General features: G+C 45.7%; 5 protein-coding genes across 8 annotated transcripts; 3 read left to right on the forward strand and 2 right to left on the reverse strand.

Moving 5' to 3' along the window:
* Positions 1–14: 14 nt before the first annotated feature.
* On the reverse strand, positions 15–5,518 carry LOC125985867 (ATP-dependent zinc metalloprotease YME1L1). Of its 3 annotated transcripts, none has more exons than XM_049749099.1 (18): positions 5,318–5,518; positions 4,501–4,599; positions 4,231–4,399; positions 4,042–4,137; positions 3,845–3,954; positions 3,552–3,702; positions 3,371–3,478; positions 3,079–3,252; positions 2,859–3,011; positions 2,467–2,599; positions 2,280–2,342; positions 2,090–2,202; positions 1,674–1,829; positions 1,441–1,592; positions 1,061–1,187; positions 905–978; positions 736–822; positions 15–536 (listed from the first exon to the last, which is right to left on the reverse strand). In XM_049749099.1, exons 1-18 carry the CDS (start codon positions 5,348–5,350, stop codon positions 396–398), a joined length of 2,139 nt encoding a protein of 712 aa, XP_049605056.1. In that variant the 5' UTR covers positions 5,351–5,518; the 3' UTR covers positions 15–395. The 3 variants fall into 3 exon arrangements, with proteins under 3 accessions (XP_049605056.1, XP_049605055.1, XP_049605057.1); XM_049749098.1 differs by having other exon boundaries at positions 4,501–4,620; positions 5,318–5,517; XM_049749100.2 differs by having other exon boundaries at positions 3,395–3,478; positions 4,501–4,620; positions 5,318–5,516.
* A 162-nt stretch (positions 5,519–5,680) lies between these two features.
* Positions 5,681–9,970, forward strand: mastl (microtubule associated serine/threonine kinase-like). 2 transcript variants are annotated; one of them, XM_049749094.2, is made up of 13 exons: positions 5,681–6,181; positions 6,261–6,398; positions 6,475–6,614; positions 6,698–6,786; positions 6,862–6,965; positions 7,042–7,189; positions 7,323–7,471; positions 7,542–7,948; positions 8,012–8,396; positions 8,482–8,623; positions 9,140–9,253; positions 9,327–9,428; positions 9,510–9,970. In XM_049749094.2, the coding sequence occupies exons 1-13, from the start codon at positions 6,017–6,019 to the stop codon at positions 9,668–9,670; spliced, it is 2,244 nt and encodes a 747-aa protein (XP_049605051.1). In that variant the 5' UTR covers positions 5,681–6,016; the 3' UTR covers positions 9,671–9,970. The 2 variants fall into 2 exon arrangements, with proteins under 2 accessions (XP_049605051.1, XP_049605052.1); XM_049749095.2 differs by having other exon boundaries at positions 7,545–7,948.
* A 34-nt stretch (positions 9,971–10,004) lies between these two features.
* On the reverse strand, positions 10,005–14,674 carry acbd5a (acyl-CoA binding domain containing 5a). Its single transcript, XM_049749113.2, has 13 exons — positions 14,481–14,674; positions 14,154–14,265; positions 13,850–13,970; positions 13,411–13,483; positions 13,226–13,343; positions 12,462–12,632; positions 12,254–12,406; positions 12,047–12,141; positions 11,782–11,968; positions 11,480–11,694; positions 11,309–11,368; positions 11,112–11,221; positions 10,005–11,004 (listed from the first exon to the last, which is right to left on the reverse strand). Exons 2-13 carry the CDS (start codon positions 14,251–14,253, stop codon positions 10,992–10,994), a joined length of 1,416 nt encoding a protein of 471 aa, XP_049605070.1. The 5' UTR covers positions 14,254–14,265; positions 14,481–14,674; the 3' UTR covers positions 10,005–10,991.
* Positions 14,675–14,914: 240 nt separating this feature from the next.
* Positions 14,915–17,984, forward strand: LOC125985876 (GTPase IMAP family member 9). Its single transcript, XM_049749119.2, has 2 exons — positions 14,915–15,195; positions 16,124–17,984. Exons 1-2 carry the CDS (start codon positions 15,165–15,167, stop codon positions 16,852–16,854), a joined length of 762 nt encoding a protein of 253 aa, XP_049605076.1. The 5' UTR covers positions 14,915–15,164; the 3' UTR covers positions 16,855–17,984.
* Positions 17,985–19,602: 1,618 nt separating this feature from the next.
* LOC125986305 (somatomedin-B and thrombospondin type-1 domain-containing protein) lies at positions 19,603–22,164 on the forward strand. The gene is made up of 5 exons (XM_049749952.2): positions 19,603–19,919; positions 20,613–20,807; positions 20,873–20,951; positions 21,056–21,232; positions 21,304–22,164. The coding sequence occupies exons 1-5, from the start codon at positions 19,709–19,711 to the stop codon at positions 21,419–21,421; spliced, it is 780 nt and encodes a 259-aa protein (XP_049605909.2). The 5' UTR covers positions 19,603–19,708; the 3' UTR covers positions 21,422–22,164.
* Positions 22,165–22,352: the final 188 nt, after the last annotated feature.

Genomic DNA, 22,352 nt, shown 5'->3' on the forward strand with positions numbered 1-22,352 from the left:
ATGAACAACCATCGTCAGGTGGAGAAAGAATGACCTTTATTCGAGCAAGAATCCGAGAGGAAATGGAGGGCACTTCAATAAATAAGAGTAGCTCTTTTCAGGAGGTATGATGCTGAAAAAGTACTGCACCCGGCTATACAAAATGGCACCTTCTAGGTACCCAGAGCTTCCTTGTTGAATAAATAGAAGCACTGGTGCTCGTGTCTTGTCCTTGAAATGAGGTTACTTTGTCATCTGACCGATAAAAATAAATCTACAAATGACTAGAAAAAGCAGTTGAGAGTTTTAAATAACTCAGCGTTCTGGGTTGATACAGTATGTACGGTGCCGTCTCGCTGTACTGTACAGGACAAAAAGACACGAGGACTGCACAGTACAGGGAAGTGGGGTGTATCTTAGTGGTCCAGCGGTTTTCCCTCCAGAACCAGTTGGATCTCTTTGGCGTCCAAAGTCTCGTACCTGAGGAGGGCGTCGGCGAGCTTCTCGTGCTCTTTTTTGTACTTCTTCAGGAGGATCTTGGCCCGCTCGTATGAGTCCTGCAAATGCAATTGTTTTAAGGCGGTTCAGAGAAACATGAGAGAAATGAATAAAAGAAAGACGAGTTTATCCTCAGAGAACAAGCTGTTATTTTCCTGCACGTTAAGTGTCAAAATTTTGGAAACACCGTGTACTATTCAGTGAGCTACTTGTGTGAAATTTTCACCGCTTTAATCAAAAATTGGGAGCACAACAGACCTTCAAGAGTATCCTAACTTCCTGTTCGATGGCGGCTTGCGTCTCAGGACTTTGTTTGGACACGTCGCCGTAGGTCATGACTCCGAGCTATAGGAAACAAATGAGCAGGCGTGTGACATCGTCATCCACTGAATAGCCTCCTTAAGAAAATGCACACTGACGGATTGACCTTGTCACTCATGCCGAACCTGGTCACCATCAAATTAGCAATTTTGGTTGCCCCGTCAAAATCGCTGGATGCACCTAAAAAAAGAGGATTTCGATGAGGTGCGATTTGAGTGGGCGGCAGGAGGGCGCACAAAGCAAGTGCACGGGTATCCCTCACCTGTGGTGATGAAGTCATCGCCGAAGATGAGCTCCTCTGCCACTCGCCCACCCATGCTGACGTCCATCTGGGCTAGCAACTGCGCCCTGGTCTCGCTCCAGCGGTCGTTTTCTGGGAGCAGCGACACCTGGAGGACAAACACATAAAATAAAACCAAAACCAAACCGGTGCAACTATAGTAGCACTTTCTTTGGCCTGGGAGTGGCTTGTTCAGCAGTCAAAATATTTTGTGCTTGTTTGTGTTGAAAATGTTTTTGTATTGCATGCTTTTATTTTGAAGGTCTGATTTGAAATTTAAAACTCATTGCAAATGGAATCATATGAAAAGTTGGGCAGAACAAAAACAGAGGTTCCCCTGCATCTATTTTTTTTTGACTGACGTGTCCGAGCGTGGGTCCGCGTGGCATGATGGTGGCCTTATTGATGGGCATGGCGTCCTTGGTGTAGTAAGCCACGATGGCGTGGCCCGACTCGTGATAGGCCGTGATAGTCTTGTTCTTCTTGTCAATCACCACGCTTCTCCTTTCAGGGCCTACAATGAACAATTGGGTCCATTGTTATGACACCCACCCATTTCCTCCCTACCTTGCGCTTCACTTCCTCACTCGCTCACCCATGAGAATCTTGTCCTTGGCGAATTCCAGGTCCTTCATGCCGACCATCTCTTTCCCTTCCATCGCCGCCTTCAAGGCTGCCTGGTTGACCAGGTTTTCCAGCTCGGCTCCCGTGAAGCCCACCGTGCCTCTGGCGATAATTTCAGGCTCCACCTCTGTAACATAACAAAGAGCACTGTTACTAAAGAGGACAACAGCTACTCATTATGTGTATTTTTTTTAAAGTGACTATAAGTGTTATATACAGTAAATGCTATAAATGTAAATTGTAGCCGAGTTAGTTTTCTTTTTCTTCTTTTTTTCTTAAAGTACTCACGTTTTTGTTTTATTTCACGAATGACAACATTTCTTCAACTTTACTTTTAGTTATTTTATTAGTTTGAGCTAATTGTCATAACTGTGCTAGACAGACTACCTGAGTCCACTTTGATCTTGTTCAGGTACCAGTTGAGGATCTCGGTCCGTCCCTTGATGTCGGGTCGAGGGACCGTCACCTGCATGTCGAACCTGCCCGGTCGCACCAGAGCGCTGATGGCGAGGAGATGATTATTGATCTAGCAGAAGAATGACATTTGGAAATGAAAATTCTAAAACTGCAAACGTACTTATCCAGGGCTTCTGCAAAGTTGGTAGCACCGATGACGATGACGCCCTCATTTGGTTTAAACCTGTCAAAAAACAACCCAACATGACACACTTAACTTCATTGGAAACCTTTGACAACCCTATGTCCAAATATGATCTTCCAAATAAAAGATACTTGGGGTGATGACCACAGAAGGACTGACTGACCCGTCCATTTCGGCCAACAGCTGGTTGATCGTTTGTCTGGAGTACGGATGCATGGGAGACTCGATCCTCTTCCCTCCGACGCTGTCCAGCTCGTCGATGAAGATGACACAAGGCGCATTGGCTTTTGCTTCCTCTGTCGATACAAACAGAGAATGTGACCAAGAAAAACTTGTGTTTGGGATTACATTACACTTGTTTAACATTTAATTATTTTATACTGTCTGGCCCTTTGAGGGCAATCATTACAATGATCATTCAAGTCATTTTTCATGGCTCTCTTAGTTAAATGTAAGAGGGGGTGGGATTTACTAGAGGTACCATCAGTTATCGCTTTGAGATTTGGCCATGCTGGGCTGCATTCACACCAATCAATCGCTTTCCCTGAACCTTACTGAATAGGTTCCTGATGCGGCTGGCACCCACTCCCACAAACATCTCATCAAACTCAGAACCAGAGGCATAGTAGAAAGGCACATCCGCCTCGCCGGCGACCGCCCGGGCTAGCAGTGTCTTCCCAGTGCCTGGCGGCCCGATCAGGAGGATTCCTGCATGAAGATTGGATTAAAAAAAAACGAAGAGATTGGGCAGAACTGGATGGGAAACCTGGAATACCTTTGGGCAGCTTCCCACCCAAAACCGTGAACTTGTGCGGGTTCCGGAGGAATTCCACAACATCCTGCAGCTCATTCTTTGCCTCTTCCACTCCCTTAACGTGCTCGAATGTCACATTCTTCATTTGGATAGGGTCGATGGCCGAGTCCAGGCCCGATGTGGTGCGGAACCTCACTATGAGAACACAAACCTACTCAGTGTTTTGTAGAATTTATATAGAATGTAACTACGAGGGTTAGGGTATGCGTGCATGTGGCTGTCAGATCATTTAAGAGGATGAAAAGGGACAAACCAGCATCAGAAAAGGAGCCTTTACCCGAGAGAAAGGGGGATCTGGACAGACCATAAATGCCGAGTAGAAGAAGCACCAACAGCACAAATCTGGTTCTCCTCAATGAATCTACAAATGGAGCAAAGTTGAAACAAAAATATCAGAAAAGAGATTTGCTGGGAAAAGGGAATCAGCATCCTGCCTTGCGTCTTCTGTGTGTAGGCCTGCGATCGCATGAAGCCCTCAGAGAAGCCCAGCTTGAAGGTCTCTTCTTGGTTCTGTGGAAGGTTCCTGCTTTTTGTCAGTTGGTCCAACGAATGAGCCTCTACACCCTTTTCCCTCGTCAGAAACCCCTATAAGGAAATAAAGGAGATATTACTCATGACATTTTGGACTTGCCTTTTCATTTGGTGTCCTTCAAGGAGATCAAAAAGTCATTTTTGAAAGAACCCAAGCAAGGCGTCGCAAATGTGAGGAGTGAGGTAGGCTCCCGACCTTAATGAAAGCCGGTGTATAAGGATCCGACTCAGTCGGAACATCGTCACCCGACGCCGTCTTTCTGCTCTTTGGTCTGAGAGTCTTGAAATCTCGACTCTGGATCCACACTGAACAAAGCCCCAAACAAAGCACAACAAATGACTTTTAAAAAAATCTGTGGGACTGTAATGCACTAATGGCGAGGTGTTACTAACAGGGTAAAAACTGAAGCTCAGTGCAAACGTCTCGTAGAGGTCTGTGATTTTGCCTGTGGAATACTGGCGAGCCAAAAAATCTTGTGTGTGCAAACCCTATGACAAACCAAAACATTTTCATCATAAACTGTATTTTTCTTTTTAAAATGTGGACAGAGATGCTTACTTCATCAGCACTGAGCAACTAACCGTGCTTGTTGTGAAAGAAGCTGTGCGCCGAAACGTGACTCGTCCTCCATACCGAGGGGATGGCAGGCGGCTCCTCCGAGCCCAGCGTGGGCAGTAACCTGTCCAGTAGCTCGTCCAGGTGACTGCCTCGAATGTCTGACACACCCAGTTCTCGAAGACTTGCGTTGGGCTACAAGAGTGGGGAGAAAAATAATAAAACATGTATCCTTATGAAGCAAACATCATGATCACTTAACAGTCACCAAGGCACATTCAAAACTGTAAATTCACCTCTTTTGCATGTGCAGTGTGTTCTGGGCTGAAGTCTTTGTGCAGGGTCTGCACTGACGCCGTGGCAGTGTTCTTCAGTGAGTGGAGGGCGCCAATGAGCTGGTTGAGAGGCACAATCATCTAATGAAGGGGTGGGTGACACGACACATAACACTGTCAATCATATATGGAACTACATTATGTCACGAAGAGAATTCTTCAATGTGACTTCACCTTCAAGTGGGCACCTGTTATCTTAACACAGTTTATTCCAAAGTACAAATTTAAGTATATAGTTACAAAAAAAAAAAAAAAAAAAAAAAAAAAACTTTGCTCAAGCACAGAAATTGAATCAGCACTTCCTTTGGTACTTGTTTTAATATACGTAGTTAATAGTACCATTGGTACAGAGCATTAGTACTTTTGTCGTGTGTATGTATTTACATAACAGTTTCCACGTAACTTCTCGTCCACGAATGGCAGTTGTGTAATCTTAAATTGGCGACCGTTATTTTACTTTACATTAAGGTTCACCATTTATTTCCCCTTTCTCTTAATTTGACAGGTGCAAAAATCACGCTTGATTACCGAATTTGTGACGTAAGCATGATCCGACGGTGAAACGAACACCCGCGTTTATGCTAATATTAGCCAGATATTTGCTATAAAAGAGGCAGGAAGAACACCCTTGACAAGTACACACCACGGTACAGTTAATAAACCAGAAAATACTTCATCAGGCGACCAAAATGATATTACATAAGAGGAATGTTGCTCGATATGAGCTAACTAGCTAGAGCAAAAAAAAAAAAAAAAAAAATAAGAGCACCTCGCTTACCTGCTGTGGCTGAAACGACGACAGGGAAAACATTTTGGCTGAATAAAACACAAAAGTGGAACGTAAATGTACGAGGAGAAGCCCTCCGTGTGCTTTTAAAGGAACTTGTAGTCCCAAGTCGGTGTTTTTCTTGTAACACAACGACTTTCGGCTGGTTCGCTAACAACGCCGACAGACAACTCCTCTTGACATCCAATGCTGATGAAAAATACTACAAAATGACGTCACTCGAATGCTGCGCGAGAAACACAAATGACAATTTTTATCCCTCGTCTTAATTTGATTTGTATAAATACAACAGCCTGGGGTGACAAACACATAGGCAAATCATTATTTTACAGAAATATGTAATTAAAACGTGACATTATCAGCAGGCGCGGAGGGCACCAGAGGGCAAACATCTTGCGTTGCCAATGTTACTGACGACTTTTTTTTTTTTCCCCATCATGAAAATGTTCGTTATGCCAGCCCGATCACATATGGCACCGACACCGGCGGTATTCGAAAACACAATAATTCCTGTATAATTATGAACAGGCGTCTGCTTGCCTACCTCAATAGAGGTCAGAGGACCCAGGGTGAAGGGTGCTGAATTCAAATTTCAAAACAAACAGCAACTCTTGTCCAATATGCGAATGTTTATTTTAGGGTAGTTGGTGGCTTTAAGAGAGAGGGGGAAAAAAAAAAAACACTAACACGATGGACACGGAGGAAAAGCACAAATCTACTCCCAATTTTAGAGTTGGGTCGATCACGCTACCAAAGATCGAAGATTTTGTCACTTTGAAACCAATCAGCCGCGGTGCTTTTGGCAAAGTTTATCTTGCACGGAAGAAATGCAATTCCCAGTTATATGCCATCAAGGTGAGTGGATATTTGCTTTACTGTATCGTATCTACTGTATTTACGATTGCTTTACAAAGTTGCAATCAACCGCTTGTAGGCCATGAATAAAGCGGACATGGTGGATAAAAACATGACGGGCCAAATGAAGGCGGAAAGAAACGCACTGGCTTTGAGCAAAAGTCCCTTCGTGGTTCACCTGTTTTATTCTCTCCAGACAGCCACCAAAATCTACTTGGTAACTCACCAATCTTGCAAGATCACAATCACCGAAATTTTTCTGTGATGTCAAATTGACTCTTTTGCCATTGAAGGTGATGGAGTACCTCATTGGAGGAGATGTGAAGTCTCTCCTTAACGTCTGTGGATATTTCGACCAGGATATGGCGGTTAAGTACATCTCTGAGGTTGGCCTTGCTTTGGACTACCTCCACCGCCATGGCATCATCCACAGGTACAAACCGGTTGGGATGACGTATGTATGGAGTTCAAGGCGGCATGGGTGCAAATACATTGTGTCACTTTTTGCCTTTTTAGGGACCTAAAGCCAGACAACATGCTCATTTCCAACGAGGGTCACATCAAGTTAACTGATTTTGGGCTCTCCAAAGTGAAGCTTGGTAGAGGTAAGTCCAAACAGATTTACAGGGGGCATATGGAATGTTGACCGCTTTATCATTGATTTTTTTTTTTTTTTTCAGAACTGCAACTCACAGATATCCTAAACACACCATCCGTGTCCAAACCCACAAATTACTCTCGCACACCGGGTCAAGTCATGTCCTTGATCACCTCGCTTGGTTTTGTGAGTGTGAATTCCAACCTTTTTTTTTTCCCACATGGTCTCGTTTGTCGTTGACTTATGATTCCTTCAAGCGCAGAATACCCCGGCAGACCAAAATAAACGCCACAGCAGCACCTCGGCCATGTCCTGTGGCAAAATGATGCGGAAGAATAACTCCCTTGGCTCCCCCTCTGATACAGCAAAGGAGACCATGAGCTCACCGGCGTGCACTGCCTGGAGGAAAGGTGCTGTTCCCACCGTATCGGTTTGGTCCTGATCCATAAGGGAGACCATCCCACTTCATAGCGAAAAAAATCACCTGATGATTTAAACAAAATTACAATGTAGTAGCTTGTCTATAAAAGATATTCTTCACAGGGCCGCACAGCTTCATGTTTAGTCCGCACAGCTTGGCCGTCAATCTGACGCCCATGCTGATGAAAACCAGGAAGCGCTTGGAGACCATGAGCGCGGGCAGCACCACCGACACAGAGGGAGGCATCAGCCCACTGTGGGAGTTCGAGGAGGTTAGATAAATGTGATAATCCTGAAAATGCGATGAGATCATAAATATCATTTCTTTTCTGTGCTCTCTAGAAGGAAAATGAGCCAAACCAACAGAAGGCAAGAGGACATTTAGAGTCCCCCGAGAAGCGGGAGGCGAGCGGCAAGCCAGAAACGGGCTCTCATTCCGCGCCGTCTGCCAAGCGTCCATTTTCCGAGGTGCAAGTAAGCCCGGAAGCTGTGGAGCCCCTCGCCAAAAAGAGCGACAAACGATGCTACCACGTCCCTTGCGAGACCTCCGCCGCTCACACTGGCCTGACCGGAACCTTCTCCGCCGTGGGGATCGCGATGACCGGCCAGAACAGCGCCGTCCTCCCTAAGCCCTCCAATCCGGTCACCGTGGCCAAGAGCCTTTTTTGCGAAACGAAAGAATCGGCTCTCGAGGACAACTTTGAGAACATGAAGTCGTTAGAAAGCAGCTTCGCGTCGCCGCAAAGCAGGTAATTGTGCATGTTAACAAAAGTCTTAAACACATTTAGCCATTATCCATCTCTCCCTGGCAGCGGGCTTTGCCGGAGTTTGACTCTGGACTTCGACGTCTCGGTGCTGGAGACATCACTGCCCATCGACAGTCATGCCCCACCGGACCCCGTCGGACCCGCCCAAAGTAGTGCCTTGCATTCCCCTGAAAAAGGCGCCGAGTTGTCCCTTCGACGAACTCGCTCTTTGTCCTCGTCGCCCCGCACCGCGGGTACGCCGGCGTCCCTCGGCCGACCCGAGTGCACCTTCCTGCGGCCCGTGGTGGCGTTCCGGAGCTACTGCAGCTCCATTAACCGCTCCAACGTGTCGCGACTCAGCGTGGGCTCCACTTTGGACGCGTCCTCACCTGATATCTGCCTCACCACACCGGTTCAGAGGAAGATCAGCTCTGGAAGTTCGCTTTATCTGGTGTGCTTGTACATAAATATATTCTTACCTTTCTTTCTTACTGAAATGTAGTTATTTTACGTGATTGTGCATCTCCTCCTTGTAGACTCCTCGGACCATGTCCACCTCGCAAACACCCTTACGGACTCCCAAGAGCGTGCGACGCGGGGCTCAGCCCATGGAGGGGGCACACATTTTAGGGACCCCCGACTATTTGGCTCCAGAGCTGCTTTTGCAAACGCCTCACGGTAAGAGCAGATGCAGCTTTCTTTGAAATGGCAGCGGCACAGTGGGTGGCCACTGTACGTACTTGTATCGTGTCCTTTAGCTTTCACTGATCTCATAGCACTTCTTTGTGAGTTCCAGGGAGGCGTGGATGCGGTAAGGAAAATCACGTTTGCGCACAAGCGTGCTCGCTCGCATGGCCCGCCGCTAACACTTTGTCTAATTCCGCCCTGTGATTTTTGGCTCGGCTTCAGCAGGTTGCAAATGACCGGGGCCGTTTGGATCTATTAACATGGAGCTCACGCTAATGGCTAAGATGCAAGTTTACGCAATTTATGCTCACCTGGGGCTGCGTTGTTGTTCAAAGCCACTGATGGAAAACACCGTCTAAAGTGGAAATGGACAGCAATTTAGTTTGACTATGATTTGAGTTTGAGTTTATGGTGACTGTCAGCTGCCTTTTCTTTGGTGTTATTTTTGATATATGATGAGTCAGCCGGGTGAAATTTTAGGATGACTTATCTGAGACGACTTTTCAGATTGCATGGTGGACTGGTGGGCGCTAGGTGTGTGTCTGTTCGAGTTCCTCACCGGCGTGCCGCCCTTCAATGATGAGACGCCGCAACTGGTCTTCAAGAATATTCTCAACAGAGGTGGCTGCAATGTTTGTTTTTTTAAGCCACTTGTTCAAATCAAAATGTAATTTTTTTTAAAACTTTTTTTCAGACATCCCCTGGCCCGAGGGAGATGAAGCGCTGTCGGACGATGCCAGCGACACCATTGAAATCCTCTTAACCATGGATAAGACCAAACGGGCGGGACTCAAAGGTTTAAAACAACATTGGTTGCTCACACCTCATCCAGATTTTTCCCATGCTCAGATTTTATTTGAACCCCACCCCCCAACAGAACTGAAGCTCCACCCACTGTTCGAGGGCTGCGATTGGGAGAACCTTCACAAGCAACCCATGCCGTTTATCCCGCAGCCTGACGACGAGACGGACACGTCCTACTTTGAGGCCAGGAACAACGCGCAGCACATCGACATGGCCACCTTCAGTTCCTGTTAGTCGCCATCGTCATTTTAACTGCAGTTAAGACAAAAAAACCGTTTGTGCAATCACTACTTATATGATTTTTATTTCATGAAGTTCTTATATTTATCAGTTTCCCATTCGAGTGTCGGTTTAGTTTTTCTGTGGAATTTCTTTGAAGTTTAAAGTAAGGGTAGCACTTGCTAGAGAATGCTAATATATACAACATTTCTGTATTTTTGTCTTGTTATTGTAATTCAAAACGCTGCTTCCAAACACAAAGCTGCTGCTTTTATGTCAGAAAGAGAAATGCAAATAAAAGGTGTTTGTAACATCCCTTCTGCAGCCTTTTTCAAACAAGTCACGTCACTTTTGCATTATGAAACTTTTATTTGAGGCTTGGATTATGACATGCATACACATTTCAGTAGAAACTATCACTTGATAATTCTGTTATTGAAACATAAATGGCTCTTTGAAGGATTAGTGCTTCTGCAAATCCGGCTAATATACTCCTTAATACATAACACACTTAAAATATTATATTTGAACGGGTAAATTTAATGGCTGTCACAAAAAGTCAGTTTGTGTTCAGAGTACAAGCAAATTAGATTTTACTGGGTTGAGTTCATGTTATTCGTATTCATTTGGTCCATTTGCTACAAGGTGTGCACCTAAAAATGTCGAGGCACTTTCTACGTGGAGACCACCAGGATGAACCGAAATGCCGCACGGTTGTTGAGCTGCTAAACGCAATAAATATCAACTTAACATGTAAGGTTGCAACATTTTCAAAGTTGGAAACTTCCTATGGGAATTTTTAGGGACACTTTAAAAGGGACCTTTGTGGTATTTTCAGAAAGGGAGGTTTTGAGTGATTTATGAGTCAAATTTATTTGATTTCATTCATTTGATAAATGTTTCCTATTTGGAATATTTCCCAAATTCCCCATCTTAAATTACCATGGGAATTTACCAAAAATGTTTTTTTTGCAACCCTACCTATCAACGCAGAATTACAAAGAATGTCACACAGTACAGTAATTCTCAATCTTTCTTCTAAACTACCAAATGGTTACATCTTTTGTTTTAGCAGCATTGCTCCGGGCAACTATAGTGAAAGATTAAAAATCACATCAAGCTCATAACAGAATCTGGCCCGCTTTGTGCAAAGTAAGCCCTAGTTGCTATGGGAACCGCCTTAACAACATCATCATCACATTCTTTAGTATGCACGTTTACTCACAAGACTCTTTTCTCCTTCTTTAGTGCAAAAGCAAACGTAGAAAGCAGTTTAGCCAACCTGCTAAAAGGTCACCGGCGAGGATTCTTCTTGGTGGCCATTTCCTCATTTCTTTCAGTTCAGTCGTCTTCAGGGGGGAAAAAGACAAACAGAAAATGAATATGGCTGGGAATTTTGAGTAAAGCAGCAGGTTTAGTCCAACCCGATGATGATGATGATGAAGGAGCAAAGTACCTTCTCCTCCTCTGCACGTAGAGGCCGATGATCCAGTGCACCACGAAGGGCCACGCGACGGCAAAGGCCAGACTGCTGGGAGAAATGTCAAGAGGCCACCACGCTGGTCTCTACAACATACGACAGATAGGGTGGGTGTGTATAGTCATTGCTAGCAAAAAATAAATAATAATAAATCAAATGAAAAATAAAAGTACCCGGCTGTTCTTATTGACTGTTGTGGATGGGTGACAAGGAGACAGGACTGCTGACCGGGCCTGCAAAGAAAAGGACAAATGTTAACCATTCATTGGCGGCCATTAAATCGTGCTGTGATGTGCTTTTCTATTGTATTATTTTTGGATAAATGGAAAAAAAAAATTTGGGACCTGCGTGGCGCTGAGGGCCTCCAGCGTGTGGAGCCTCTCCAGGACACTTCGCATATCCTCCTGCAATTGGGCCAGCGCCGCCACGATCTGCTCATTGAGGCTGGCCACAGGTGTGTGGCCACGACGCTCGCCGCCGCCACCGCTGCCGTTGTCGTCCCCGCCGCTTTCGTGGGTGGGCTTCAGCGCCCTGAGACCATGGCTTTGAGACCTGGAGCCTAAAAACCCAAAATCAAAATGACTGTTTTCTAAGCTAATAATTCCTGTTCAGGAACTTACCAACAGCATCTCATAATATCTTTTACCTCTGCCGCCTCCGATGACAGAGTTTGCCATTTCCACGTTGAGTCTGGGCCTCTGCGTCATGCTCCCGCCGGCCTCTCCGTCCTCGCCGCCGCACCTGATGCCCTGCGGCGCCCCCTGTGGGTCCTTGCTGTCCACGGTCTCCTCCTCCTCCTCCAGGTCTTTCAGAGAGCAATTCTGCTCAGTGCTCTTTATGAATAAGCAAGAATAATATGTGCTTTGTCATGTCATAGTTGTACATGTAGCATTTCCGCAATGAATTCTTGCCTCATCCTGTCCAAACTGGTCCACCGAGTCACAATAGACTTCACTGTCCGAGTCACTGGCGAGCTGAGCGGGGCCCATCACATCTTTGATGGCGTCTGCGAGGGGTGGGAAAGGTCAACACAGGAAGGTCACAGTCTGCCATCGTTTCATTAAAAGGCTGTCGTGGAGGGTCTGGGCTGGTGTGAAATGCCACACAGAAAAACGCACCGGCATGGTGGCCGTTCAGCAGAGGTTGAGCGTCTGGTACATCCGGAGGCGCGAGCATGCGGTCGCCGTTTGTCAGATGCGCCATGCCGTTGGCCATCTTGCCAGTTTCTACTTTGTGCGCTCTCGGTGACGATTTCCTCTTTGGGTGCGAGCCTGCGAACGAACCTGGTCAGCAAAACAATTTCTCAGGTAGCCTCAATCAGATTACCTTTTTTGACCTCATCGTCGTCTTCCTGAGAGTCGTCATCGGATGTTTCTTTATTTTTCTCAGGCGCGGGCTTGGCGGGCCGAGTCTCCAGTGTTCCGTTCAATTCCATGGTCCTGACGATGCTCTTGGCCATGCTCTTTGACGACACGGTGCTCAGAGTCGAGCCGAAACCTGCCGGCCGCACAACGTGCCGTCACCTTAAATGCCGGCGGAACTTTTTCTGGCACCTAATGATGCCACAACACTTTTCCTGTTGGCCATTATTTCCCAAGATTGCAGGCTTTATAAGAATTCGACAGTGGAACCTCTGAAGTTCACAAAAAAACGTACTAGCGCTATTCAGTCCATGACATTGCTCTCAAAAATGCTTTTTCTTTGCCTTGGAAACTAGGGGGTGGGGACTGATCTCAGAGGTTCCTCTGTGTGTGCGTCAAGCAACAAGAGCACAAAAAGAACCCAAGCTAGGAAGTCTTCGCTGCTACCTAGCACTGGTGGCTAACTGGCACTAACAGCTATTCGATTTAAAACACAGTCACATGTACTTGCCTTCCAGCTGCCTAGCAAACTGTGTCAAACGAGCTGAGAGTGCATGCGACAGGAGACAGATTGCAAAATAAAAACAATTACATTGAAAGATTGCAATTCAGTGAACTCCCCTGACATCATTCATGTTGGCATTAAGATAGGTGACTATGACTAATAAAATGCTTGAAGCAAGCACACCTCGCCTCTAGCATGTGTTGGGTGTGTCAGTAATGCACAACCTGTGCTGAGGTCTGATATTTGTGTTATCTTTTTCTTCTCGTCTACCACTTCGTAGAAAGGTGCCAAGGTCTGCAGGAGTTCCTCGACCTCGCCTGTCACGGGCATGCCCTCCAAAATCTACACGCAAAAATCCATAGTTGAGTTCAATTCGTCAGAAAATGACACCTTCGGGAAGAAAACGTACCAGCTTCATTTCGTCAACGTAGGCTGCCATCGCTTCCTCTTTGGTCATTTCACCCAGAGAGTTCCATGCATTCCTTGATTATCCAAAGCGCACACAATGAAAGCATTAATTGCATCATTTTTGAGGAAGCGTTCACATGGAGTGCCTTTGTTTATTTTTCATTTTAGGCCAGCCATTGCCATCAGCACTCCCAAAATAATTCTTATAATTTTCCAACGGTCTCATGCAACTTCCTCCAAAATGTCACGGAATGGCAAGGGAACGTGCAAGTAAGAGCTCGAGTGGCATTTTCAACTCATTTTGAAGCTCTTTGTGTGGCCTGTGGCCAGCGAGGCTTCAAGTCAACAGGTCGGCAAATCCAGTAAATGAACAACGCATGTCGTCTGAGGGCAGAGAGCAACGTGCTGCACAATGTGTACACTGATTGTTATTGTCCTACCATTTAGCTTTGCCGACGGCATCCCAGAATCCAGGCCGGGCGATGTTGCACTTGCCCACAGTGGCTTGCTTGTAGTAACTGTAGAACTTGAGCATCATGTCATTGGAAGGCTGAAAAGAACCTGAAAAAAAATGTTGTTGACTGTCAATGTGGTTCGCCGTTGCCAAAGTCTGCTTTGCAAAGTGGATTAGGCCTTTTTAAATCCAGTGCAATGCAAAGCTATGGCGTCAACGACGTGATCAAACAGTCAACTGGTTAGACTGGCCTGAAAGACCTCCTCCAGTTCTGTTGTTGTTTGACTCACCATTCGGAGGCAAACTCTTGATGACTTTGACAGCGGCGTCGAACCTCAGCTGGGTCAAATGCCTCTGCTCGTCCGTAACGGGCGACTGGGCCACTTCCATAGTGACAAGCGCCTTGTAATCCAAAGACATACAATGTTGGCTGTAGGTCGTCATGTTTTGCTCTAAACAATCAAAGCCCCACTCAACATTAAGGCAAAGATTGCGTTGTTGCAGTGAGGAAACAACGCACGACGAACCTCCTTGGACAAACCGTTAGAAACACCGCTCCTGAATACAACGCACATATTCCAGAACATTAGAAGATTCGAAGAACTAACGTCGTTTACCGTTAAAACTGTGACAGATTATCTGTACGTCAGAAGGTAAGCAGCCCGAAGATTTCGACCAGACGCCATGAAGAATACAGTGTTAAACAGGTACAGGTGCACACTGGGAAATGTAGTTGTTCTAGTTTGCTTACGAGAAGCAATCTTGTCCAGACGAGAAACGTCGTCGGGAACTCTCGTGTTCAATTCAGGAAATGTCACCAGAAAAAAATATGATGACGAAAAAAAAAAAAGCACAGGCAAACGTTCAGGGAGTTTTGAGGGGAGGGGGGTCGTTGTGGGCTGAGCGACCAATCTACGGTAAAGACTACAATTCCCAGGCTTCTCCTGTGGGCCCGCCGCGGACAGTGGGTGCGACCGAACCGTCGCGATAGACAAATATCTCGCGAGAGGATTCTCCCCTGGTGGAAAAGTGGGTCATTTCATACCTGAAGTGTAAACAAATTCTCCTGTGTGTCTAAATCGTTCGAATAGTGATTATTGATCATTCTAAAGTCAATTTAATGGAATAATTATTTTAATAGTCCCCCCCGCCCCCACGTTAGAGTCCCTGGGAAGTGAGCGTTTCTGACAGTGAGGTCACCAAGCAGGAAGAAGCAAAAGCGCTTCCGTACTTTCGCCGACGCTACCGAAACTACACACGCCAACTTCAACAAAAGTTAGCAAGACTTAATTTGGAACATTATGGCAGCAAAATTTCACGAACCATCTTCGGGTGAGTTGGCGACATGTCTCCATTTTGACACCCTCGCCGGCTTAGAAAGTTCCAACTGATAAGGCGAACATTATTAGCCGTCCGACTAAACGCCGCGGGTATCGAAGCTTCGTTGACATATCTTAAATTACCTCCTCTTGGCTTCTTTTACAGTTATTACTATTATTAATTTGGTTACTTTTACCCGGGCAGGGATAGTCGCTGTCATTTCCGTGTGTCATTCTCTGACCGCCAAAAACACAACAAAGGCAGCTCGAACAGATCATGATTCGGGCTCCCACGCACAGGTCAAAAGTCATGCGTTCGTTCTGTTTTATGTCTTAATGATATATATATATATATATATATATATATATATATATATATATATATATATATATATATATATATATATATATATATATATATATATATCATAACATTTTAAAGCATAGTGAGTGGTGGCAGGAAATGCTCACTTTTACTTCATTGAAGTCATTTGTCGTATTAAATAGTTCGAATTCCAGTTTGAGAACTTTCGACAGGCCTAATTTCGAATTGAAATTGGATGTCATGACAATCGTGGTTATGTTGATATGATTATACGTTTACATACACCTAAACTTCTAGAAAAGTCATAACAACTTCTAGAAAAGTCATAAATGTTATCATAAATTAGTCATAGTATGATAATAGGTTATAGAACGTAGCTAGGCATAGTTTAAAATGCAAAATCCACTTTCCCCTGATAATCGGTAGAATAATTGATTAAAAAACATTTGATAGGTGCAGACCAAGTGTCCAATCTTCAGATTGTCAGTAAAATAATTGCTTTTGTTTATCTGAAGGGACGGTTTCACTTTTACTGTGACAGTCTTCCCCCCCCCCCCCCCCAATTCAAGCTTGATTCTGAATGTTGTGTAAGTGAGTCCGTTCTACCATGTTTCAGCGACCTCGACGGCGTCTGGTGAGAGTAACGGCCCCGAACAGACACTGTCCCCGATGCGCCTGGTAGTCCTCGGCTGGCGCTGGCCTGGCAAGAGCTTGACGGCCAACACCATCCTGGGCCGCGAGGAGTTCCATTTGGAGCGCGCCGCCGAGTTTAGCGTAACGCGGCACACGGAAGTGGCGGGGCGCCCAGTGACCGTGGTGGACACACCTGGCTGGTACTCGTCACAGGACACACCGCTCTCCTACAAGAAGGAGATTACCCATGGCGCCACCTTGTGCCCACCGGGCCCGCATGCCTTCCTACTGGTCATCCCCGTGGGCATGTTCACAGAGGTGGACCGCGCCCGCATTGAGGAGCACGTGGGCCTGTTCGGGGAGCGGGTGTGGCGGCACGTCCTGGTGGTGTTCACCTGGGCAGACATGCTGCGGAACATTTCGCTTGAGCGTTACATCCGCCGCGAGGGCGCCGAGCTTCAACGCGTGCTGGACAAGTGCCGGCGGCGCTACGTACTGGTCAACAACTGCGTTTTCCAGGAGCGGAAGCAAGTGGCTCACTTGATGGAGTGCGTGGACCGGATGGTGGCTGAGGAAGGGGGCCACTTCCAGCTGAAGGAGGACTCCCAGGCGATAGATGAGAACCGGAACCCAACCGGGGCCGCCGTGCTGCAGCCCAAAGCGGACGACATAGGGACTTTAGCTGAAAAGGCCGGTGCGCTTTCCACCGAGTGATCCGCCTGCCTCGCTTTATGTATGCCCGCACCATCGCCGACGCCCCAGCTGCCAGTGAACCGGATAAGATTATAAAATTGGAGAATTGTCGTGCTAAAACAGCTTTTACAAAAAGATAACTTTTAAAAAAAAACAAAAAAACGAAAAAAACGATTTATTGCTGCAATATGATTAATTTTCTCTTGAAAACGTATTGGAATACAAAAAAAACCTGACTCGCTGTGGCGACTCCTGATAGCACAAGTGGAAAGTCTCAACATTCTTTTAACACTACAACTTTATTCCCGAAATCTTTTTCTGGAACAAAAAAAAAAAAACAATACTTCATGAAAATAATCTAGTCAGTTTCAACAAACAACGTGGTCCTCAAAAACATGCAACTGTCATCATTTGAAACGTTTTCCATTGTAAATAAAGTTTAAACATACTAACTAATAATATAAGGCAAAAATGGACCAAAAATAATTGTAACTTTTTCCGGGGTCAAAACTTTCAAAGGAGTGATGTGACCTACATCTCCCAGCAGGTGGCGCAACAACTCATGTCACAGGGACGTGTGACCTTATGAAATGTCCTAAATGGTCAGTGAGCGCCTTTGAGGCTTTTGCCTCCACTGTGAAATATGCGTAGCACAAAAAAAAATCGTGCAGAACGACTTCACGTTTGCCCTGAATGTGTTGCTACTGTTGTTGGTTTTTCTTAAGAACTGACTCGAGATTGCACTGGCTGACAGCTGGAGGTCATCTCTAGCCTCAAGTATGGCGTCACTTTATTTATTGATATATTCATTGATTTAGTCACCATATTTACTGCACAACTGTAAACAAAAGGAAAAAAAATCAATCAAAATAGTAAGCATATTTGAGGTCAAAATTATCTGTTACACGGTTAGCCAGTGGGATTACTAAAGTACAATGTTCTAAGTATTTTCGTACGGTTGTGGTTGGTGAAAGAGTATTTTTCAGGTATTGACTCCATTGACAGAAAACTAGACAATCAAATCATCGATGTGTAATGCTGTCCCTGCTCCTGTATTTCTGCTGTTTTGTTGTGTTCAATGAGCAGGAATGTCCATTTTAGTGACCAAATTGTCATTTTTCTGCACTTATAAAAGCACTCTGAGCCCTGAATGACGTCTCGCTCTCTCATTTAATCCGGTACAGCACGTTGGATATCGGAATGGCAGTATTTTTTGATTTTTTTTCCTCTCCAACCTTCCGCATACATTCCTAACTGCTTTTACGGAGGCCCGGCGACCATTTTGTGTTCAACCTGTTGTCAAGCAAGTCATCCATCAAAAGCAAAAGCCGCCCAAAGTGTGTGTCAACAGAAACCGGTCGCTACAATAGAAACTAGAAAAAAAGTAAAGGCCCATCCACACAGCTGTGACCACTGTCATATCACATTGCGTTATCATATTACAATGTTTGCTGACATTTTTTTATTTTTTTTTAAGCAGCTCTTATCAGGTGACATTCCTCGTGGCGTAACTTAACAGCCGCATGACGGAGGCGTTTTGGTGCACGCTCAACGTCCTACTAGTGTATTTCGGTGGCACATCCGCCCACTAATTGCGTGGTGGCGACAGATGCCAAGTCAAACATCCACCAAGAGTGACTCATGCGTCACACATCTCGGGACGTGGTCAACATGGCGGACAAAAGACACGATTCATAACGCGCCGCTGCAGAGTTGCTCATTAGGCGGAACAATGATGCTGGGGAGGGGCCGGGTTGGGGAAGTTTTGTCCGAGTTGCGGCAATTAGCACGCTTCGTATGAGGTCACCTGTTAGCTTAATTCCAAGTGCCAAAAATTGTCATGAAATATTTTTTTTTTTGATGAATGAGCGACATCGATAATTGTTTATATGGTCAATTTGAAGCCTCGCTTTGTGAAACCAAATCGTAAACCCAGAACCCAACTTTCCATAGAACCGAGAACCAATCCTAAACCCAAGACTGGTGAGTTTGAGCGCATTTCCAGCGAGATGGATGGTTTTGTCAAACAAACGACTGGAAGTCATGGCAACTGGGCCTCACCACGGCGACCACCGCAGTTTGCATTCCCCATATAGATGTCACCTTGACACCCGTGACAGGAAACCCAGAAGGGTATTTGTCCATAGGCAGTGATGGAGGACCGCTCTCAGGTACGTACATGCACGTTTAAGAAAGGCGTGTCGGACAACACTGACTGTGTGTTTACATATGTCGACGGCCGACCCCAACGAAAGAAAGACCAAATGAAAGATAACCTCACTTATTTGTGAGGCCATGCAGATGTCTCACCCTGTGATGATGATGGTGGTGGAGATGAAGGTTATTATTGTCGCTTGACCTCCCGGGAGCATCACGCAGAAGTCATTACGAACGTCCGTCCGCCCACATTTGAGCACATGGTCGGTAAATGAATGTTTGTCGACCTCACCTGCTTTATGGACCGGAACTATCGCGGGAGACACACTGTCTGGGCGTACACGTGTTTAAATAAACACAGGAGGGCGTGAAAGCTTTTTCCTCTTCTAAACAGAAAACAAATGGGAAGCACAGAAAAAAAAAAAAAAAAAAAAAATCTAATTTGTGTGTGAGGGGCAAACAAGAAGGGCTTGACAACACTTGGCACCGTCGTCCTCGTGGAGAACATCCAAGTGCTCACATTCCTCCCTTTCTTGTCAGGGACTTCTGGGGTGGCTCGGGGCGTGATGCAAGGAAGCAGGGGGAGGGGGAGGGGGGGGTAGCGGCAGAAAACCAAACCTCTCTCTCTGAGTCCATTCAGACTCGAGAGAGGTGCACCGTCAGACACGTGGGCACATGGGGTTGCCATTATTGGAAGTTGTCCCCAATTGACATCAAAATGGAGGTTGCCTACTTTTTGCTGCTTTTGGCCTTAATGGGAGAGCGCCAGTTGGTCTGTGGAGGTTGTTTGGGTAAATGCTGCAGCGGCCGAGACCAGAGCTGCACCTCCAAGGACTGGAGGATGGATCGCGTCTACGGAACTTGCTACTGCGACCGCAGCTGCGTCGCAACACGGGACTGCTGTTCGGACTACTTTGCCCACTGCCCAGGTGAGCGCTGACAGGTGCTTTTGGCACAATAACGAGATGATAAGATGCACTCATGCTTATCTGCTGTGGAAATATCTCACAGAGGTGGAACTGTTTGCCCAGCCGGGGCGAGCGACAAGTATTTGAAGAATGCGACTAAGTCGATCAGTTTAAGAAATTACACTGTGGCTTGCACTGTATGTTGAAAGAAAGCTTTTTTTCCTCTTTCATGTTTTTACATTTCTACTTTAAATGGACTATTTTGTTGCTTTCTTTTTTTTATGTCTCTGTAAACCATAGGTGTCAAACTCAAGGCCCGGGGGTCAGATACAGCCTGCCAAATCATTTTAGGTGGCCCGCGATGACAAATTGTGCTTCGACTTCATGTGTCAATACTAACATTACAAATTGTCTTCATTTTATAAAAATATAACAATTGCTGGAATTTTTTTAGCATTCATCTTTTTAAAATATTTAAACAGTTTTTACTAGTCTCTGATTTCAAAAGTAGTAATTCATCAGTTTAGCCTATACTGTATGAGCCTATAAGACGTTGACAATCATAATGGCCCTGCGAAGGAAACTATGAGTACAATGCGGCCTGCGACAACAATGAGTTTGACACCCCCGTTATAAGCGATGTCAGTCGGAACAAAACGTCTCTTGTTGGTTTACTGAGAGCTTAACCGATTACGCCAATGTCCCCAACTCCAGCTCAGGCGTGTTCAGTGAAAGCTTGGAGCTTCTGGAGCGGCTGCGCCGAGCCATGCCGACCCTCCTGGCGCGCGCGGGTGCGGCACATAGCCGAGCGACCCGCTAACGGTGGCGAGCCCTGTCCGGCCTTGGAGGAGCGGGCCGGCTGCATGGACTACAGAGACCGCCGGGGAACCCCGTGTGGACTGCACACAGGTGAGCGCAAGTTGTGTTTAAATGGCTTTGAATGCAGTCCCAATGATTGAGAGCTTTGTTTTCAGGGCCTGCATTTATCACCAGCCTGGAGTTCGGCAAGGCGAGGCCCAAGACAGGCAGCTACGGGAGCCCTTTGGAAGCAGGGTGAGGGACTTTATACTCACCAGATCATTTATAGTTTGCTGCTGAGCACTTAGCACGGGAAACAAACGTCACCTTTACGCAGACCCTAACTCGTTTTCCCTCAGGTTCTGCGTGGAATTCTCTTTGGAGTCACGCTCCCCTCACTGCACATCAGAGAACCGTCCGCACACACGTTGGATGCGCTACTTCACCGAAGGTTTCACGGTGTGTGTGGCGTGCCAGCCGCCCGCCATGCGCAACCACAGCCAAGGTTGCCAAGGAGACGGCCAGGACATGGACAGGTTAGTGTCCATGTCATAATGGTTTGACCTACCGCACAGCAAATCACATGACACATTTGTTTGGGCTGCAGGGATGCTGTGCTGCAGTGGCAGGCGGTGGGCAACGCTCGGTGCAGCGGCACGTGGAGGAGAATCCGCAAAACGCAGCAATGCACTTGTCCACCGCAGCACAGCTTTGTCTTCATCTGACCGAACTTGTATAAAAAGTCCCTCAAAAAGACTCAGTGAATATAAAACATGGCGATAAATGGCCTCCCCGAAGGACTTCAGAAAATATCTGCCAAAAGGCACAATCTGTAAAATAATATACTTTTTGGGGGAGGGGGATTACACCTACTTATTGTGTGTATTTTTGTTTTTCTTCTCGACCTTTTTATATTTATTTATTCCAATCACATTTTCACTGTTCTAGATCATTAAACTGGCAACAAAGGAAATATTTGCACTAAAAAAAAATCTTACGTGTAAGCGCTCTGTATGTATATATTTGCCACATGACGTTAGCTAAGCTGATGATTTAGAATGCAAAAACAATTTTGATGTGAACAAGAAACGGCACACAAAGTAAATACTGTATTCTAACTCTGCCCTCTAGTGGCTCATAATCTTAGTGCATGTTAGTCCACTTTGTGGGTCATCTCCAAAACCCTCCGGCGGTCGTTTAGCATCAAACTCATAATCCTGCCAATTGCTTTTTCCATAACCCTAACCCCGCACCAGTCTATTGACGTCATAAATAAATACATAAGAAAAGAGGACCACCAATTGAGGCTCATTCTATGTTAGTCCAACTCACCCAATCATTTCCTCTCCCGGCGGACAAAGTGTTGACATCTGTAAAACAGGAAGACAATGATTTAATTTGTCATTCAATGATAATAAAAACACGTGTGCAAAAATATTAGTAAAGTCAAATGGCTTCATTGAAGGTATCATGACTCCTCTGTTATCTGTCGTCTTCATCGTTCTTATTGTTTTATCATTGTTGTCGCTGGCTTGAATTTACAATTTTGAATTTACAGTGTAGTAATTACAATTGTTTGAATACAGTTAATTTTCAAATACATTTTTTTGTGCCTCGTATAAGCAAATACTTGTGCTTCTGACCCCTACCTCTAGA

Source organism: Syngnathus scovelli, chromosome 18 (assembly GCF_024217435.2).
Source record: "Syngnathus scovelli strain Florida chromosome 18, RoL_Ssco_1.2, whole genome shotgun sequence".
In the NCBI taxonomy this organism is placed as follows: domain Eukaryota; kingdom Metazoa; phylum Chordata; class Actinopteri; order Syngnathiformes; family Syngnathidae; genus Syngnathus; species Syngnathus scovelli.

What these genes read in the sequence shown, in the direction of transcription:
- LOC125985867 (XM_049749098.1), bottom strand. Translation starts at nt 5,350, where the DNA reads ATGTTTTCCCTGTCGTCGTTTCAGCCACAGCAG. An exon ending in CTGTTGGCCGAAATGGACGG is followed by an intron (nt 2,343 to 2,466) that starts GTCAGTCAGTCC and finishes GTTTTTTGACAG; the next exon opens with GTTTAAACCAAATGAGGGCG. An exon ending in GCGGACCCACGCTCGGACAC is followed by an intron (nt 1,188 to 1,440) that starts GTCAGTCAAAAA and finishes TTTGTCCTCCAG; the next exon opens with GTGTCGCTGCTCCCAGAAAA.
- mastl (XM_049749094.2), top strand. Translation starts at nt 6,017, where the DNA reads ATGGACACGGAGGAAAAGCACAAATCTACTCCCAATTTTAGAGTTGGG. An exon ending in CCCAGTTATATGCCATCAAG is followed by an intron (nt 6,182 to 6,260) that starts GTGAGTGGATAT and finishes AACCGCTTGTAG; the next exon opens with GCCATGAATAAAGCGGACAT. An exon ending in CAGCCACCAAAATCTACTTG is followed by an intron (nt 6,399 to 6,474) that starts GTAACTCACCAA and finishes TTGCCATTGAAG; the next exon opens with GTGATGGAGTACCTCATTGG.
- acbd5a (XM_049749113.2), bottom strand. Translation starts at nt 14,253, where the DNA reads ATGGAAGTGGCCCAGTCGCCCGTTACGGACGAGCAGAGGCATTTGACC. An exon ending in GCCGTCGGCAAAGCTAAATG is followed by an intron (nt 13,484 to 13,849) that starts GTAGGACAATAA and finishes TGGATAATCAAG; the next exon opens with GAATGCATGGAACTCTCTGG. An exon ending in GCTGAACGGCCACCATGCCG is followed by an intron (nt 12,142 to 12,253) that starts GTGCGTTTTTCT and finishes CACCCCTCGCAG; the next exon opens with ACGCCATCAAAGATGTGATG.
- LOC125985876 (XM_049749119.2), top strand. Translation starts at nt 15,165, where the DNA reads ATGGCAGCAAAATTTCACGAACCATCTTCGG. An exon ending in ATTTCACGAACCATCTTCGG is followed by an intron (nt 15,196 to 16,123) that starts GTGAGTTGGCGA and finishes ACCATGTTTCAG; the next exon opens with CGACCTCGACGGCGTCTGGT.
- LOC125986305 (XM_049749952.2), top strand. Translation starts at nt 19,709, where the DNA reads ATGGAGGTTGCCTACTTTTTGCTGCTTTTGGCCTTAATGGGAGAGCGC. An exon ending in CTACTTTGCCCACTGCCCAG is followed by an intron (nt 19,920 to 20,612) that starts GTGAGCGCTGAC and finishes CCCCAACTCCAG; the next exon opens with CTCAGGCGTGTTCAGTGAAA. An exon ending in GGGAGCCCTTTGGAAGCAGG is followed by an intron (nt 20,952 to 21,055) that starts GTGAGGGACTTT and finishes GTTTTCCCTCAG; the next exon opens with GTTCTGCGTGGAATTCTCTT.